Raw genomic sequence first — 18,755 nt, forward strand, 5'->3', positions numbered from 1 at the left:
ACATGAACAAGTAGACGTCACCAACAGCAGAGCTGACGCTCCCCCCTGGGTCGGTAGGTACTCACACGGGTCAGCGTGAGAGGCACAGCCTTGCAAGCGCTATGTTACACAGTCTAACTAACTACAAAACAAAGCGCTATGTTACAAAGTCCAACTAAATACAAAACAAAGCGCTATGTTACATGGTCTAACTAAATACAAAAGTAAGCGCTATGTTACACAATCTAATTAAATAGAAAACAAAGCGCTATGTTACACAGTCTAGCCAACTAAGAAACAAAGCGCTATGTTACAAAGTTGGGATCTCTCTGGGGGCAGTGGATAAATAGAGCTTCGGATGGGGGCATCCTTTAGAAGGGTTTCTAGCACCGGGAAGGGGCGTGAGATAGAGCCTCGAATCGAGATGCGACATGACTGGGGGGTAAGACCTGGGCCATGGGTGAGGGGAATAATACTTAAAAGAAATCTCAGCCTGTGGAGGAGAAAAACTGTAAGAGTTGGGAGGGTAGAGGAAAGGGCGCATGGCAGAGCTTGTCACTTGAGGCCGTGGTATATGGTTCCAGAAAATCGGGGTTCACCGTAGAGATTTTTGCTTTCGGCAGAAAGGGTAAGACACGCCAGGCCTGGGGTGGCCAGAAACCCTTTCTGATGTTTCATAGTTCTAGAGGGAAAGGTGCTCTGGGAAGAGCAGGGAGTGCACGGACGCAGCCCCTGGTGGCTTGGTTCCCTCGCTGGCTCTGCTGGGGGAATGGGATATGTGCAGATGTGGGTATGAAAAGGTGGCATTGTCCACGCGGCCACGGAATATACGTGCAGTGGGATTTATTGAGCTGTCTTGTGACATCTCGGGTGTTACATAGTTGTGGAGGGGGGCGGATTGTGGTTCGGGGGAGGGTGCTGCCGAGTTCCTAGACTCGGGCTTGTGCTTTCTATTAGAAACTGCAGCTTTCCAAGGGTTCCAGGTCCGTATGCTGGTGTTTTTAGCAGTGCTCGTCATACAGGGGAAAGTGCCAATTCTGAAGCCCCACACACACTCATGCCCGATGTGCCTACCTTCACTTCCAGCAGTTACCCGAGTGGGGAAGCTTGTTTTCCATGCGCAGCGCAGACTTCCAGCGCTCGCCGTGGCTCCTCTTCTCGCGCTGGGCGGCGGGGGGGGGGGGGGGGGGGGCGGGCACTTCCGGCCGGCCGCGCTGGGATTGGCCGGCCGGCTGAAGAAACCCCCGGGCGGGACGGGATACCAATATTTGTTTGTGAGGACAGGGGGGGGCGGGCGGGAGTTCCTAGACTCGGGCTTGTGCTTTCTATTAGAAACTGCAGCTTTCCAAGGGTTCCAGGTCCGTATGCTGGTGTTTTTAGCAGTGCTCGTCATACAGGGGAAAGTGCCAATTCTGAAGCCCCACACACACTCATGCCCGATGTGCCTACCTTCACTTCCAGCAGTTACCCGAGTGGGGAAGCTTGTTTTCCATGCGCAGCGCAGACTTCCAGCGCTCGCCGTGGCTCCTCTTCTCGCGCTGGGCGGCGGGGGGGGGGGGGGGGGGGGGGGGGGGCGGGCACTTCCGGCCGGCCGCGCTGGGATTGGCCGGCCGGCTGAAGAAACCCCCGGGCGGGACGGGATACCAATATTTGTTTGTGAGGACAGGGGGGGGGGGGCGGGAGAGGACGAGGGGGGCGGGCGGGAGAGGACGAGGGGGGCGGGAAAGGACACGGACGTCGGGAGGGAGGAGGGAAACGTGGGGACGGCGGGAGGAGGGACACAAGGCAGGACAGCAGCAAACACGGCCCGGCCGGACCAGACACGGGGGCGTTCCCGGCGTCGCGTGACGTCGGCAAAAGCCAAAGAATCTCGGGAACGCCCCCGTGTCTGGTCCAGCATTGACGGACGCCTCTCTGTTCCAATGGCTAGCCTCCATTTATGGAGCTAGCCAATGAAGCAGAGAGGCGTCTTCAAGTCACCCATACTAGAAACTACAGATTTCGCTGGAGGAGGAGCCTGACGGCTCCGCCCCCCAGCGAAACCTAAAAAGGGGGTGGTCCCCGGTAGCTTGTTTCCTTCCCAGTGTAAGAATTGGCTTTTGTAGTTTGGTTTGCCCTGTTCCCATCATGCACTGGGACAGGAACAGACTAATTTGCATACAGCCAGGTTCTGAAACTGGGATGGTGCAGTGAGCTAAAAAACGGTGTTGGATCTAGCCCTGATCTCTTGACTGGGTGAGAGTATTCTGTTTAATTCAGAGACTCTGTCCCTCACCACCCCTTGTTGTAAATATCTTCCCTAAATTGGGCATGGGGAATACTTGGGTACACACAAGATTGGCTACTGGTGTACTCCTGTACGTCCCCAGTATATGGTACTAAGGTACCCAGGGCATGGGTACACCAGGGGTCCCCCATAGGCTGAAGTATGTATTTTGCCACTCATGGGAGACCACTCAAATTGTGACTACATGCCTGTCATGAGCAGGACTTCCCAACAATCCACATAGTCCATTCTCCCGGGTTGTAAGTGCATGAGCCATTGCGATATATTGAGTGGCCATGCGTCATTACGCCATGGCTAACTCTAAACTGGCTGTAACAAACCCTGTCGTGTTTAGTATTAAACATGTTTGATGTATACCCCAACCTCGTAAACTGTGTTGGTGTGATTCCATGCACTCTAAAGCTCCTGTGGGAGGCCCTCGGTGCTCCCGGAACTAGTCTCTAGACCCGGACAGAAAACTATGGCTACTGCCGACCAGATACGATTCTTCCTTACTGCTGCTGAGCCAAGCTTGAAGATGGGGAACGCAGGACAATAGGTTTCCTGTCAGAGGGAGTTATGACCACATCCCAGACAGGATTTAGTGTATTGGGACCGGGTAGGTAATTTGTCAGCACCGCTAGACTGCTTTGAAGGGCTTATTTGGTGCCCTACTTGCATACTCTAGTTGGATCCAGTTCAGGGAGCAGTTAGCTCCTGCTCTGGTGCCAAACTGGACAAAGGACATGGGAGTATCGTCCCCACTGTCCAGCCCCTCCTGTGGGAGGGTCCCCTGAATCGTCCCAACCCTTCCCTAGGGTACTTAAGGGCTTACCTATGTGTGGTTCCTTAGATTCATCGTGGGACAAGATTCAGATCTGAAGCCACTTTATCTTCAACCTCCTGGGCACTTTGGACTTCACTTTAGGAACCGAGACTGCAACTGGGAAGACTCTGTGCATGTGCTCCATACAGGTTCTTCGACAGGCCTGTGGACATCCAAGACATGCGAAGGAATCTCACTTATGGGGGAGTACAAGGTGCTACACTGACATACGGGAGCACCATATACCAGGCCAGCCTCCTACATGTTGTTAGAAATGTGGTTATTGGTTTGAGGGCGGGAGGGTGGAAGCCCTGTTCAGACAACCACACTCCTTGTCAGGGTGAACAGCAAAAGTCACTAAAGTAACCTGTGCTTAACCCTCTGGTAGCTTGGCACAAAAGCAAGCAGTTTTAACCTAGAGGTAATGTGTTAAATATTTTTATGCAGCACATAAAAAAATAATACAGTGAAAAAACAACACAAGAAAAATCCAAACCAATTCAAAAATGTAGAGTATTTAAAAAAAATAAAATGATACAAGAGGGACCAAAATCTAATCCGTAGTAGCAGAGAGGTGAAATTTCAGAGATTTAGATATTAGGACATGTAAAACTTAAACGGACGTCTACTTTTAAAATTCAATGCTGCCTGCCCAGTGAGCCTTTTGATCCTACCGTAGGGGTGACTTGTATGGCTTAAAAAAGGAAGGTTTATGTCTGGCAAACATTTTTTTTGACAGGTCGAAATGGAGTATTAAAACTGCACCGCAGGCTGCATTGGAAGGACTGAGACTGGTATTAAAATCCTACTTTAGTGGGTGGCCCACAAGTAGCATTTAATTTACAGGCCCTGGATTCATGTAGGACCGTTTACTAGGGACCTACAAGTAAATTAATTTTTCCGATTAGGTTTAAGCCAATTTCTCAATGTTTTTAGGGAGCAAGCACTGGTAAAGCGTGCAGTCCTAAAGCCGCTGCAAATTCAGCAAACGAGTGAAGGCAAAATGTTTTAGGTGAATACCACGCCATGGGTGTCTGCTTTAACAGTTGTAATTTGGAACCGTATGAAGATTATTGCATCTGGAACTAATATTAAATTAAAAATAGGTGATCTGCAGTTTTATTTCCGATTTACTAGATGACAGAAGATAGCCTGACCTGTAATGGAAGAGGGGTTCAAGGGGTCGGCTGTGATGGCCACTGGGAACAACCACTGTTGATGGATGAAATTACTTTTAATAACTGGTGGAAGGAGCGAGTTGGAAGAGTTTGCTGTGACAGGTTGGAGAAAAAGGGGAAAAGATGTTACAATGGAAAGACGCCGAAGCAAGAAATGATAGACTGAATGCTGAATAAATCAGACAGGCGCCCTCAGTCAAGTTAAATCCATAGTTTTTTTGCTCACTACGCCACCCCAGCATGGACCAAGCCATATGCAAATCAGTCTTGACTCTGCCTGAACTGCTAAACCTGGGCCTCCTTGGACGGGAAACAATCACCCTGGGACCAGTTTTGTGGTATCACCCCTAATCGGCCAAGCTAGTTTAAATCTAGTGGCACAGCAAGCAAGGTATTCATCTATCAGTCTGAAAGAGCATTTTGAAAAACGCGTCCGATTTGGCACGTTTTTGTTTTACAGCACAACTCTGGTTATGGCTCGAGTTCGTTTGATAGTTTAAAAGGCTAGCAAACTGGAAACTTGTTTCCCATCTCAATGGGTGTCTCCCGTCACCTCGGCGTGACGATTTGTGCAGGTTATGGAATATTTACAAATTATGTAATGGCAAATCTCACATTCAAGTTGATTATTTTCTACGGTATGGAGTTGTATGTTTGCCATATCTGAATGTGAAAGCACAGATTGGTTGACCATTCAATATCAACTATCATTACGGGCAGTTGTGTGTGGGCTGTTTTTTAAAAAAATTTCTTTATTTTATTTCAGAAGGCAACCGTTCACTTATTTTCAGTTTGCTTAAATGTAAATTGACTGCATCTTTTTTGTGTCAAACTTTAAAATGTGTCATCTTTCTTATTTCAGAGTATGAGAAGGCAACGGAATGAAGTAGTCGTAGAGCTTAGAAAGGTAAGATTTAGTTTAAATAATTGAAGCGTACACTCTAAGCAGGGTTCACTTTACAGTACAAATGTGTTGAAATTAACTGGTTAAGAGTAGATACACCATCCAGTAATTATCAAAGTTGTAAAATGACACCTATAGACACTGTGCCACTGTAAGCCCCCCCCCCCCCCAGCAATACCTACCAGGGAGCAAATGCTTTCTGGCAACCACTGAACATGACCACTGTAACCACTTGGTGATCCTCGACACCGTGCATAACCTGTCGCTCAGTTACCTATGCTCAATTATTCTCGGAGAACTTCACAGGGCGTTTTTAATATAATAATTGAACCAATGTTGTTCTTGTATAAAATACACGTGCTGCAATGATTAATAGACCGAAGCAGTTAAGTGATATTAAGCACCTAAAGCGTGAATAGTAGATATAGTTCTACCATGGTGCTAAAACAAAGTATATATGCTAGCGTAAACTAGTCTACAGGAGGTAGCCCATAGACCCTAAAGCAGAGGCCTTCAAACTTGTGACGGTTGAGCCCCCCCAGTTGAATTTGAAATTTCTGAAAATCGAGTACACTACGTAATCTACCGCCACCCGCATATCCAGGGCAATATCCGGCAAATAATGTTCAAAACAATGAGGGTTTCCTCCTTCTCCATGAATTCCCTCACTACCACTCACCAACAATGCACCTCATCTCTCTATAGCACCTTTCTGGCAAACATATAATTGTTTTTATAGTCCTACTCCTAGTTTCATCATACTCTGGGGCATATGCCTATAGACACCACACCATCACTTTTTACGACGTTGTGGTGGTGATAGGGGCATTGCCATATTTACAAGGTAGAGTTAAGCCACTTAACTTGGCTTAACGCTGCCTTGTTAATAAGGCCCCCTTTCATGCTATGCTATGCTTAGCGTGAAAGGGTGGGCAGTGGGGGCTGCGGTGGGGGTTTCACTGCAAAAGGCACTGATTTTGATGTTGCGCCCTATTAAGAAGGGCAGAGTAAAAGTGAGGCAGCGTTAAAATTGAGAACAGGGAAAACCTTGTCTTAAACTGGCGAAACAAGGAGAAATGCATTATTTCTCCTAATTTTTGCTTCATCCATGTGTGATGCCTTGTGCAGCACACATGGCGAAAGCAAAATGCCTTGTATTTGTAATCTTAAAAAAAAAACAATTTTGTGATTTCTGTGTGTGCTGCTTTAAGCAGACCCCCCAGGATATAGCGGCATGGATTGGCAAATTTAGCGGCACAAAATGGAAATTTAGTGCCATTTTATTTTGGGTTTTTTCCGACAACAAACACATCTTATTATTTGTTATTTTACAACATGGAGCTATGTACATTTTGTTTATTTACAGTCCAGCCTATTTGTTTTGGTTAAAAGGCATATTAATCTTGACCATGTACCTTCAGTTCTTCTGAGCACTCCAAATCTAGACCAGTATTGTGCTACTGGTTATAATGTAAAAACAATAATGCCCGGATCGATTGCTCTGAAAGGGACCGTCGTCTGGATGAGAGAATAATTTTGTAGATGCTGTTGCTCCTTTCAGCATCTGCTGAACTGGTCACAGTACTTGTACACAGCTGCAAGTTGGGAAAGAGCTGGAATGCGGTCAGCCAGCCCACGCCAAAAGAGGTCCGTGTCAATCACTCCAGAAACAGATGCCTGCACTGCTTATGGGCCTACATTTTCAAAGTAGAGGCGAAGCTCCTGATCGGGAACCTTGCTCAAACCAGGGATGGCTGAATAGGCACTCTTCTCATTAGCCAGGATGCAGAGTCGCGCAGGATTAAAAAGGCGCACTTGTTTCAAGAATTGTATGCCTGGCTGGGCCTCCCCCATGTATTTGCCCACCTTTTCTAGTGAATGTTCAAAAGCGTCATTAAGCTGGGCGGTTATCCTTTTTTTCTGTGCCAGACTTAATTTTACCCCTGCAGTGGTCTGTAGAAATGGCTGTAGTGACTCCACAGTGAGGACTGAATTGTTGGTTAGGTTCATGTGGAGGTCCTCCAAATAATCATATACCTTCATGGTCACTGGTGTCTGACTCTGGAATAACTCCATCAGGTTTAAAATGGTTTGGCATTTTTCTACCACAATGTCCAATTGGACTTTAATGCACTCCCTTTGGTCGCTGTGCAAAATCTTTTGTAGATTTTCAAGGGAATCTGGGGGCGACTTCCTGAGTTGCATCTCAGACTCCACAAACCCAGCATAGGCCTTAAAGTGCTTGCAGTGGCACTGGACAGCTGCAAACCAAAAATTCCAGCGGGTACTGCAAGGGTCAGGTGCCGCCCGTGCTTTCATCCCATGGTTCTCAGCAAGATGGTGCAGGTACCTTCTCTTTCTGCTACCGGCCATGTAAAAAATGCGGGAGAAGTACAGAAGGAAAGCATTTAGCTCCACAAAAGGCTTCCTTAATGACTCTCCAACAAGATTCATTATGTGTGCCAAGCAGGTGATGTGTATGGAGTTTGTATACAGATTCCTCAACATCGTGTTGTATGCCTTGAGCATGTATGCCGCGTTGTCCGTGTTAAAAGAAATACCGTTCTGGAAGTCTGTGCTGTACTCTGGGAGCACCTTTACAACAGCTTGCGCTACAGTCCCATGGTTGCACTGTGATAGGAAGACTGTGTCCACCAGGTGGGTATGGATCTGACGGGCACCCTGCGGAGAGACTACTGCAACTAGCACATTCAAAACACACTACCGTTCGACAACTGGTGTTTCATCAAAGATGACTCTGATCTTTCAATAGCTCTTTCAGCTCGTTCTTGGAACTTATACATCTCTCTGGGAGATAACGTTCTTGCAGCTGGTGACTCCCAGGTATCGCTCCACCATTCCGTACTCGCTCGTGTAGGAACTTGCGCAACACCGGGTGGTCGGTTTTGCTCAGCGGAATGTTCAACGCGGTGCAGACGTTAACCCACTCACTTATCATTTCATGGTTTGCGGCACCGGCAGCAGTACTCTTTGTGAATAGCGAGTTCAGTCATCTGGCGTGCACGTTTTGGCGAAGATTAACCCCTTGTATGCTGATGACGATACCCAGCCGTCATGCACTACAGTGCTCGTGTGCTGATGACTGCTTGGTATCGTCATGGCCCGCCCCTGTTCGTTTGTTTACCGCACAGCGGCGGAAACGGGCCAGCAGCGAAGGGGTTGAAGGTCAGGATCATCTGAACAGCGCTTCAAGTGTTTTTGGGACCGCACATACATATCCACAGTGTGTTTCCGGATATGGTCCACCGCCACATTGCACACACTGCAAAACAGCACCCCACCGTCAGCGTGCATCACAGTGCTGTAGTCTCTGGCCCGATCTGCTGCGGTTATCTGGGTGGGCAGATGTGATCTGTGCTTCACACCCTTTGCAGGCTGCTGAAACTTCTCCATTCTGCTTTTCTTGTGGTGGCTTGTTGCTCCCTTACAATACAGAAGATCTCGCTGTTGTGGCACAGTCAGTTAACTCACCTACAAAGATAGTTGGTATTACTAAATGCATTTCAAATGCGGGAAAGTCAATTGTTGAATGGGAAGTTCAGAAAGCGCCGGTGCTCAATGATAAGAAATGCATGCAACCCTGAAGCACAAGTAAAGTGACAAACTTGTTGGGCCATAACTGCAATGGTAAATGCCAGTCCCCGAACGGCGTTGAGCAAACGCAGACAAATTGGACCAAACGTGCCCGGTCAGCCACGTGCAAAGAAAGTGAAAGAATTGCCCCTAACCAAAACAAACAATTATGAAATTCCCCACAGGTGCTCAGAACCCCAAACTTACCAGTGCGCTGCGGCAGCTGGCCAAATTGGCTCTTGCAACAGCAGATTCTTCCCTGTGATGCGCTGCAAAAGAACCAAAAAAAAGAGTTAGGAAACTCACCAGGTGCCCAGAACCCCAAACCTACCAGCAGCTGGCCCAATGGCAAGTAAAAATTAATGCCGAAGGGTCAAGATTCAGGACAAAAATTCAGTACAGTGCAAGTAAAAATTCATGAAAAAGGGTCGAGATTCAGGATAAAAATTCTCAGTACAGTGAAAATAAAAATTCATGACAAAGGGTCAGTCAGTCAAACAAAACTTTATTTGATTTGTTAACCTTAAAAGTACATTTCCCACATTCCGTGATGAGAGAAAAAACAGCAGCAAAACATGACAATATTCAGCAAAGAGAGCAACAGCATAACATGATAATATTAAAACCACAATTACACCTCAAGGTACATGTAGTTTAACTTCTCTTGTTCCTTTTTCAAACGGAGTATTATAACATTTATTTGTTAAAATCGCTAACATTTTTCCAATACATAACTTCTTCAGAATGCCGTTTTTACTACTGTTATACCTTGGTATCTCTACCTTTATTCAAAGGTAAGGGCGGCACTATACATGTTCTTCTGTGCATTTGAGGAACAACTTAACTTTATTCATATATGTCCCAGGCTATATCTAAATTCTCCATTTCCACCAAAAGTGTAGCAGCTTGCATTCTGTGCGTAATCTTATTTTTTAAAAATCTGACATAAAAACTCCTTTCGAAAGTCTAAAAATCTTGTATAATCCAATAAAATATGTAAAATATCGCAGGTGGTTCCTAAAGTGCAAATGCATTGCCCATTACATCCTATCATTAGGTTTCGAACCCCGTTATTCGCATAACCTGGGTTTAAGCCAATTCGCATTTTCAAGACTTCTCGCCTCAGACTATGGCTGGGTAGCCGATCCACGTAGGGGAAGTGTTGGCTACTCTCCCAAGCCACTTTCATGTGTGCTACCGATGTCTTTTGAGCGAGGTAGTCCCGATCATAACTACAGGACATATTGACCCATTGAATCTTTAATTTTTTTCCCCAATTTTATGGGGTCTTGCGGCTAGCATACCTTCAAATCTAACACCCCATAAGCCTTGCTTATTGAGGCTCTCACCTATTCTGCCCAGGGAAGCTAATGGTAATTTCCTCCTTAGCCCATTGGGAGATTTTAGCGATTTCCCCTACTCCCAACCGCTGCCAGAAGCGCACAAGGCTCATACAAGCTGTTATAGCCCAGGAGGTTGTTCCCAGCTCCAGTCGTGCTGCCTGCACCATAGAGGATTTTGGCAGTGCGAATAAGCTTTTTAATATATTTCCCTCCTCTCTATCCCAGGAGGTCTTGCCACTGAGATAAATAACCTCGGCTCCATACAAAAATTGTGGGGGGACCATTGCTTTTAAGACCGGCCTATCTGACCTTTCACTATAGGTATTGTTAAATCTTTTTAGGCCTTTGACCGACGCCAATGCCCTTATTTTTAATGTTTGCAGGTGTGTGTGCCATTTCAAGTTACCTGAGAACCACATTCCCAAATATCTGTAATTAGTCACCCTCTCAGGCAAAATTGTTCCAAGATACCACGAGAACTTCACTTTCTTTCTCCCAAAACATACAATGTTAGTCTTATCCATATTTACCACAAATTTTTTACTCGTACAATATTCTTTAAACCTATTTAGTTTTCTTTGGAGGCCTATCTCCATTTGATCCATAATTACTAGGTCATCGGCATAAAGGAGGCATGATATGTGCTTTCCTCCCAATTTCGGGTTCGCCCCTCTGACATCTTAGTACTAGTGGTAGGTCAGCTAAAAACAAGGCGAACAGCAGGGGGGCTAAAACGTACCCCTGCCTTAAGCCGTTCCCAATAGGAATTCTCCCGGTCAGTCCTCCATCCGTGTCCAATATTATCTGTGCCCAATTTTCTGTATGTAATGCTTGGATAAGGACCAGCAGGTCATCCTGTAGTTCATACCCTACTAGGGTTGACCACAGCTGTTCCCTGTCCACAAGATCAAAGGTTGCACGGAAGTCAACGAAACAGCAGAATAAATTACCCCTCTGATCAATTGTCTTCCGTGCGATGGACCACAGAGCAAAACAATGGTCAATCGTTGAGTGGCCGCCTTTGACCCCCCCCTGCTCTGGCGGTATTATCTGTTGGTCTTCCACCCACTCCTTTAGTATCCCTAGGATTACCTTGGAAAAGACCTTTTCACCTATATCCAAAAGGTTTATTAAGCGGTAATTTTTGTGGGAGTTTGCATCGCCCTTTTTGTGGATTGGCCTAACAATAGCCCCTTTGTATTTAGGATCCCTAAAAACATATTTGAAAGGAACTCTGCCCACCATTCTGTTTGTTTTTATTATGACATATGGCACGTTGTCAGGGCCAGCTGCCCGTGCTAGGTTTAACCTAGATATTATGGTTCTAATTCGATCTGGGGAAAAGTGGATTTTTAATGCTTCACTTATTCCTGGCCAAACATTTACCATTATTCCCTCTCTCATTGGCCATTTCCCATAAATTTCCTCTAGGTAGGTCAGCCACTTGTCCTCTGGTACTGAGCACTGCATGGTCCCTTGTGCTTTTCCCATACAGTCCTGTATTAACCTCCAAAAGCCTTTCACATTTTTATCTTCAATTACCACGAGTAAGTTATCCCAACATTTGTCCTTAAAACTCCTTTTTTATCTCTGATAACTGTCTTATATTTAAACTTTATTTTTCTGAGTTCTAATACCGCTTCCTCACTGTAGTTACCTCGGAGGCGTCTTTCTTGTTTCTTAATACCGGCCTTTAGTTTCCGGCATTCAGCATCAAACCTATGTTTGGTATTATTAGGGTGTAATGTCGCATTGTTTACTGTTTTATGATTATTACACTTTAACTTAATCCGGAGGCATTCCACCAATTGCCTTATTATACCCTCGTACCAGGCTATGCTCTCTTCTGGTGCAAGGTTACCCAAATTCACAGTTAGCTGATATGCGCTTAGTTTCTGTATATATTCCTCGGTGATTCGTGTTAACCGCTTGGGGTATTCTACATCTACTAATAGCACTTTTTGTCTTTGCGGGGGCCATTTACCTGAAGTTCAACCTGCAGTGGGTAGTGGTCGCTACCCTCCACCCCTAGAATTTCAAACTGTTTGAGATGGAAATGCCAGGCCTGTATGAATACGTAATCTATGGGGCACAATTGTTGCCCTACCTTAAAGGTATGCTTCGCTGGCCTGTTTTCCTTCTTTCTACCGTTGGTACATACAACCCCATAACCCCCGACAAAGGGTCCAGATTCAGGACAAAAATTCAGTACAGTGCAAGTAAAAATTCATGACAAACTGTCAAGATTCTGTACATAAGGTCCAAATCCAGAACAATAATTTTGGCACAGCTTGCCCATCAGTTTACAATAAAAAAAAATTATGCAGGACCTAGAATATCAAGTCACAGCTACCTCCAGATTTTCACCAATTTCTATAGATAGCCTCCCATGCTTTCACTGCATGCCCCAGATATTTTGGACAGCAATTGATTTATATATATATATGTATATGTATGTATGTATGTATGTATGTATATATGTATGTATATATATTCAATTTAAATTTGTAGTCAGTAGAAACTAATGCACACCCAGAGTACTTTTCAAAACCTGCACAAATTAGAGAAAACATACCAAGATCATGCAGCACATTTCAAGATGTGGTAAATACAAGACAAGTGCTTCAAAATCAATCCACCGAACATCTACAGTTGAAAGTGGTAGAGAAATAATGCTGATAAAACCTGCACAGCTAAAATATGAATTAATCTGTGGGCAACCCTGTGACAAAAAGCACTGGAAAGAAAGAAAAATGGACTTTGGGCCCCAAGGAATGCAATGTGGGCCCCCTGGGCCCGCCGTGTGCGGCGGGCCCCCACAACAACGTAAAAAAAAGAATTGTGGCCCCAGGGGGCCCGCCGCGTGCCCAGTCTGCTCTGAGGCGGGCCCCCACAGCAGCAGCGTGAATGAAGGTACCTGGCCTGGCTGATCGGGGGTTCCGGTCTCGTCGTCCGGTCGGGTCGTTGTTTGCTCCCTCCTGCTGATCGGGTTCGGGTCTAGCCTTCGTCGTACCTGCTCTTGCTGCTTTCTGTCTCGGTGGTCGGCGCGTCGCGCGAAATCTTGGAAGCTGGAAGGGTGATCGGAAGTGAGGAGGGCAGCAGGCAATAAGGAGAGAAGACTAGAGGACTTATTGGCTCCCGTGTGTCGTCCAATCAAACGGCGGATTTCGCGACCGGTTTGCCAAAAATCGCAGGATTTGCACAAAGATGCAAATATCGCGATTTTTTTTGCAAATCGCGATATCCTGGAGGGTCTGTTTAAGCAGCACACATGGAAGTGAGACAAATGGCATTTAAAGATTGTTTATGTACAGGAAGGTCCCCCTCCTGTACATAAACAATCTTTTCCCTGCACCCTTGCACTATGGCGCAATAGTGTGTGCGTTGGCGCTACACTGCTAAGTGTAGCGCCAGCGCAGTGGAAACTCAAGGCTGCACCATATTGTTGTAAATATGGTGCAACCTTCTGTTTCTGAAGTGGCCGAGAGAGGCCTTAACCCACGACTGCTAACGCCTCACTCCGCAACTTCCTTGAACATATGCCCCCCAGTTCTTTGATCTGCATGGTACACCTTCTTTGTAGCAGGCACATTAACCCTCTGTGCTGTGAGGGTGACAGGAGTGCTCATTTGAGTGCACAGTGAGGTATGCGACAGTGTGAGAGTAGGGTACGTGGAGTGACTGCAGGGTGAATTTGGGTGTGCATGTTAGTGCAGAGTGGGACTAACGAATACATGGTTAGTGATGGGCTTCGTTAAGTGAGATTGCAGATTGAGCAGTGAGGGGGACAGGTGAGTGAAGTGTCACATGAGTGCAGGGTGGGTAGTGTGCTTGTGTGGCTGCAGGTTGAGGTACAGGGAAAACTGCAGAAGTGCATTGTGAGAGAGTGATCACTGAGTGCAGGGTGAATGGTGTGAGTGCATGGGGGGGTCAGTATAATGAAATTGTGTTCGCTGTGAGTGCAGGGTGAGCATGAAAGTGAAGGGCCAGAATGAAGAGCAAGTTGTCTGAATGCAGGGTGCATTGCCAGACACTTGCAGTAACTCAGCATGCTATTGACTGCAGCGCAGGGTTTCAGATATGCAACTAATGCTATTGCAATTATGGCATTAACCAGGGATCGAGGGTGGAGGAAATAAATACTGGGCTGATCTTGTAACAAACTTCCAGTTTTATGATTAGGGTTGCCAGCGCATTATTTTGATGTCCCAGGTGGTACAAAAATAAGCAGTCACCTAAAGCTCTATTGCATACTCTGAACAGCACATCTAAATAGAAAGCACTTTAAATTGTGTTTTAGGGCTGCCTGAATGATATGACTGATAATAAAAGGGAATAAAGACCGAAAAGTCACATAATAAATCAATACATACTACTTTATAACCCGTATTTAGTGGCAAGCAATTTTCAAGCTGTTTAAACACCCGACTGGGATTTGTCTTTTGGCAACTTAAAAACACTTTTAGCCCTGTGATCATTGTGCTCTTGCCAGTGTAATTTAAAAGCAACATTGTCCCCTGGGTTACATTCCTAGAGCTGAAATGCTTCAGCTGCAGTGGGAGGCAGTAAGCCTTCTCTGCTAAAACTGAAAGCAAGTAACGACATTCATTTCATCTGCAGTGTGGGGCAAGTAGCCTCCTCTGCTCTGAAATAGTCGTTTTCAGTTTTAGCAAAGGGGGCTCCCCCACCCCTTGTGTGGCAGCCTGGATGAGACCGCTCTGCAAGGACAATTACCATACCCAGATCACTGATTCCGGCTACCATCACACTGCCATTATTGTAACCTGGTCCTGAAGATAGCCTAAGACTTTTGCTGGCTGAAACGCCGTCGACACCCTCGGTGTATCTCTTGGCACCCACACCCACGGATACCCTATGTATCTAATTCAATTGCTTTTGTAAATCATTGTTACGGTATCCTAAAAAGTAATTTGTGGTTTTATCTCACTTACTGTTGCGCCCATTTCTCTCACTGTTCATACCACGCCATGTGTCGCTTGCGCCGTCAATACACTTCACGAGCACTTGTGCACTGTGTTTTGTGGTTACATGCCATTAAATGTAACGCAGTGCTACTGACCCATGTGCTTGAACATATGAAGTTCATATGTCCAACATGTCTACCAAATGAAATGTAGTTTGCATTTATATAAAAAAAACGGTTTCCCTGGCTTATCTTCCATGTGGCGATTCAATAGTGTTTAAATAATTGTCATCACATAAGTATACATAATTGCCCCTTGTTAAAGATACCCATGAGGCATTGTTGTTATATATATATATATAATATATATACGCGCTCCGAAGTCCTTCCCACTCCTCCTTGGAAAGAATACAACAGCACTCGAGGTTGAGGGTTACAAACGCGCTAGATTTTATTTAGCGGAGGGTGCACACAGACGCGTTTCGGCGGTCTGCCTTCGTCAGTGTGTGTGTGTGTATATATATATATATATATATATATTACAAACACACAGCAGTAATCAAAAGTTTTCCTACTATGCAAACCCTACTCTAAGTGTAACTAGAGTGTGTGTCGGCGTAGAACCAAAAATACCCCCGCCCCTAGGGACGATCCAACCCCATTACCTGGTGGGAGAGAAAGAAGGACCCCGCCCCTTGGTTATGAACTGGACACCTCTCGATGTCTGACCACTGTGTGGTGAATTCTCAGCATGCAAGGACCTCTGGTATCAGCGGAAGTACCTCCTCTGCTAATCCGTTTGGGATACTCCTCTTTTCTAATAGAAAGCAGCCTTGTGATTTGCGTATAGATAAGTGATATGGATATGTAGATATCCCTGATGCCCCGTGGTTGAAGTTAGAGATGACATTTGTACATAGTGCTAAAAGATACCTTGTGCATGATGATCAGGGCATTGTGATAATGTGCAAAGCTAAATGTATAAACCAGTTTAGTTTCAGGGAAACAAATCCAACATTGTTGCTCACGCAAATATGTGCAAAAGATTACTGCTGAAAAAATAGGACATGTAAAAAATAAGCTGCTACGCTATATGGGCCTTACTTGGGAATATAATGTGGCGTTGCATTTTTTTTCATTGATTTGTAACCCTGCGGTAACTGCATGGAATGGGTTCCAAGCTACTCGACACTTCTGATGCGATTTTCACAGTTTAATTTAGTGTTGCACTCTCCACCTCCTTGGTGTTTTCATACCAGTGTTTGCTGTAATGATCATACACAGCAGCTACTTGGTTTTAAATCCACTTCATGCCTTGCTTTAGACTTGCCTCCATTATTATGTTTTCCTGAAATGCCCTACCTAATCTTCCCTCTCAGCAATTGTTCTGTAACGAGCTCTTGAGTCCAGACTATTCCACTAGTTTATTTATCTTGTTTCTTTGCCCACAAGTAACTTTCACTGCTATTCTACCTCCATTTGCACTCTTTGCCGCTGATATTAATACATTTAGACCTCTTTATCCCACATAATTTTGTAGCGCTTAGTGTATGTACTGATCTAAAGTTTTTGTTTTTGTCCCCGACTCAGAATAAGAGAGATGAACACCTCCTGAAGAGGAGAAATGTCCCGCATGAAGATGGTGGTGAAGATTCTGATATTGACGCAGATTACAGAATGGTAATACCCACTAATTTCATTTACAAATGTTTCAGTGCTATACACCAGTGGTTGTAATTCTTGGTTTTTATTTCCTTTCTTCCTTAGCAAAACACGTCTCTTGAAGCAATAGTGCAGGTAAGCCGTATCAAATTTAAATTGCTATTGACCATGTCAAATGCTGTCATTTTTCAATTGAATTAAAAATTCCTTATTTATTGCAGAATGCTTCAAGTGATAACCAAGGTGTCCAATTAAGTGCAGTACAGGCTGCCAGGTAGAGAACTTATTATTTTTATTTTTAAGTCCATTAAACAGGCTCTAAACATGGTCTACACCTGAAACTAGGTGGCACGTTGTAATGTTCTAAAACAATCGTTTTTTATTTTTTCAAGCCTGTGGTGCGGATACAGTTGAACACCACAAGCTTGGAGACTAAAAAATAGGGCACAGACATGAGGCAGGTTGGCCAGAAACTCAGCATAAATTGGCTGTACATCGTTGCATTTGTGTTTGCATGCTTTAACACAGTATTTTTTGACTTCTTGACTTCTGTGGGCCTCCACTTATTCCCCCCCCCCCCCCCCCCCCCTCTTTGAATCATTAGAATCAAAGGGTCCCCACTGAGTCATTTTTTCAAGCCGGGAACACCTTCCTAAAGCAATTTTGGTTATTTGAACCTTAAACCAATAGACCAAAATACAGAAAGGTACATTAATCAAATACACAAATGGTGAAATATTTTATTTAATTCACAATTCTAAACAAAATTAACATTTTTAATGGCAAGGTTGGTGCTTTTCTAAAATAACTTGAGGCCTACTGTCATCCATACAATTGTATTTTTTTTGTGCTTGGCCTGCTCCCACGAAATCCAAGGATACCAGCATTTTAGTCTCCCAATTTCAAATTATTTTGCAGTTGCAAGGACATTTTTGTTCTATGTTTTGTTTCTGATGTATATGGACTTAGTCTATTAATAATTAATATCCTAAGTAATTGCGGGCCTTCCTGAGTAGAAGTTGTGCCCCCCCCCCCCCCCCCCCCCCCCTGGGTTTCATGGATCACATGTTAAGAACCGCTGTTTTAGCACATTGCAGCTAAACATATTGGCTTTACCAGCGCTTGTTAAACTTGTACTGTTCTACCATTCAATGGTGTTAAGGTATTACATTGACTTTTTTTTTTAACAGAAAACTGTTGTCCAGTGATAGAAATCCTCCAATTGATGACTTAATCAAATCTGGAATCTTGCCTATTCTCGTACACTGCTTAGAAAGAGATGACAAGTGAGTATCCATAAATAATATTTTTCCTACAATTGGTTTTAGCTTAAGTGTTGCCAGCATTCCACCATCATTTTCGTACAAGCTTTTTCACATTCCTTTTCCATGCACCTTGAACACGAAGTAGTAAAAAGATGAGTTTAAAGTCCTTGCTCCTAAGTAGGTCCACTCATTTCAGAACTTTGAGATATAGTAAACTTTCTCTTTATCCCAGTGAATATTTTTCAGGTAAAATTACTATAGGAACAACTCTTACAGAAAATGTGGCAGTGGTCTTGTGATTGAATATGTTAGAAGTGTTCTATATTCATGCTTTATGTAAAATGTATATTTGTTTGTGTGTTTTAGCCCTTCTTTGCAGTTTGAAGCTGCATGGGCCTTGACGAACATTGCTTCTGGAACTTCAGAACAAACTCAAGCCGTAGTTCAGTCTAGTAAGTAAAAACACATTGGAGTGAGACTGTGCTATCATTTCAGCGATAACATACATATGTTATTAATCACAAGTGCAGTGATTTTTCGGGTTTGTTTTGCACCTCTGACTTCAGTTTGCTGCGTTTCCAAATGTAAAGTTGACCTAATCCACACTGTGCTTTATTATGCCATATAATTAGTCACATCCTCTTTCACTGTATATTCTTGCAGCAAAACGAAATCTTAATAACTAGGTGGGGGCTTTTCTCTTTTTCCTTAATGTGATGTCTTACGTTCTTTTAATTTACTTCTGCAGTTGCTATTTTTTTATGTGTAGCACCTGTAATCCTTTCTCTGATTGCATTGTTGCTCAGGCAAGCCA

At 44.6% G+C, this 18,755-nt stretch overlaps 1 protein-coding gene across 1 annotated transcript in view; it reads left to right on the plus strand.

Moving 5' to 3' along the window:
- LOC147683961 (importin subunit alpha-3) overlaps positions 1-18,755 on the plus strand; it is a 94,743-nt gene that overhangs the window by 18,411 nt on the left and 57,577 nt on the right. Inside the window, exons 2-7 of the mRNA XM_086942583.1 lie at positions 5,112-5,156; positions 16,605-16,694; positions 16,782-16,811; positions 16,898-16,950; positions 17,867-17,962; positions 18,308-18,393. Of these exons, the coding sequence (XP_086798709.1) occupies positions 5,112-5,156; positions 16,605-16,694; positions 16,782-16,811; positions 16,898-16,950; positions 17,867-17,962; positions 18,308-18,393 (400 nt within the window). The remainder of the gene's footprint in view (positions 1-5,111; positions 5,157-16,604; positions 16,695-16,781; positions 16,812-16,897; positions 16,951-17,866; positions 17,963-18,307; positions 18,394-18,755) is intronic.

Source organism: Lissotriton vulgaris, chromosome 11 (assembly GCF_964263255.1).
Source record: "Lissotriton vulgaris chromosome 11, aLisVul1.2, whole genome shotgun sequence".
In the NCBI taxonomy this organism is placed as follows: Eukaryota; Metazoa; Chordata; class Amphibia; order Caudata; family Salamandridae; genus Lissotriton; species Lissotriton vulgaris.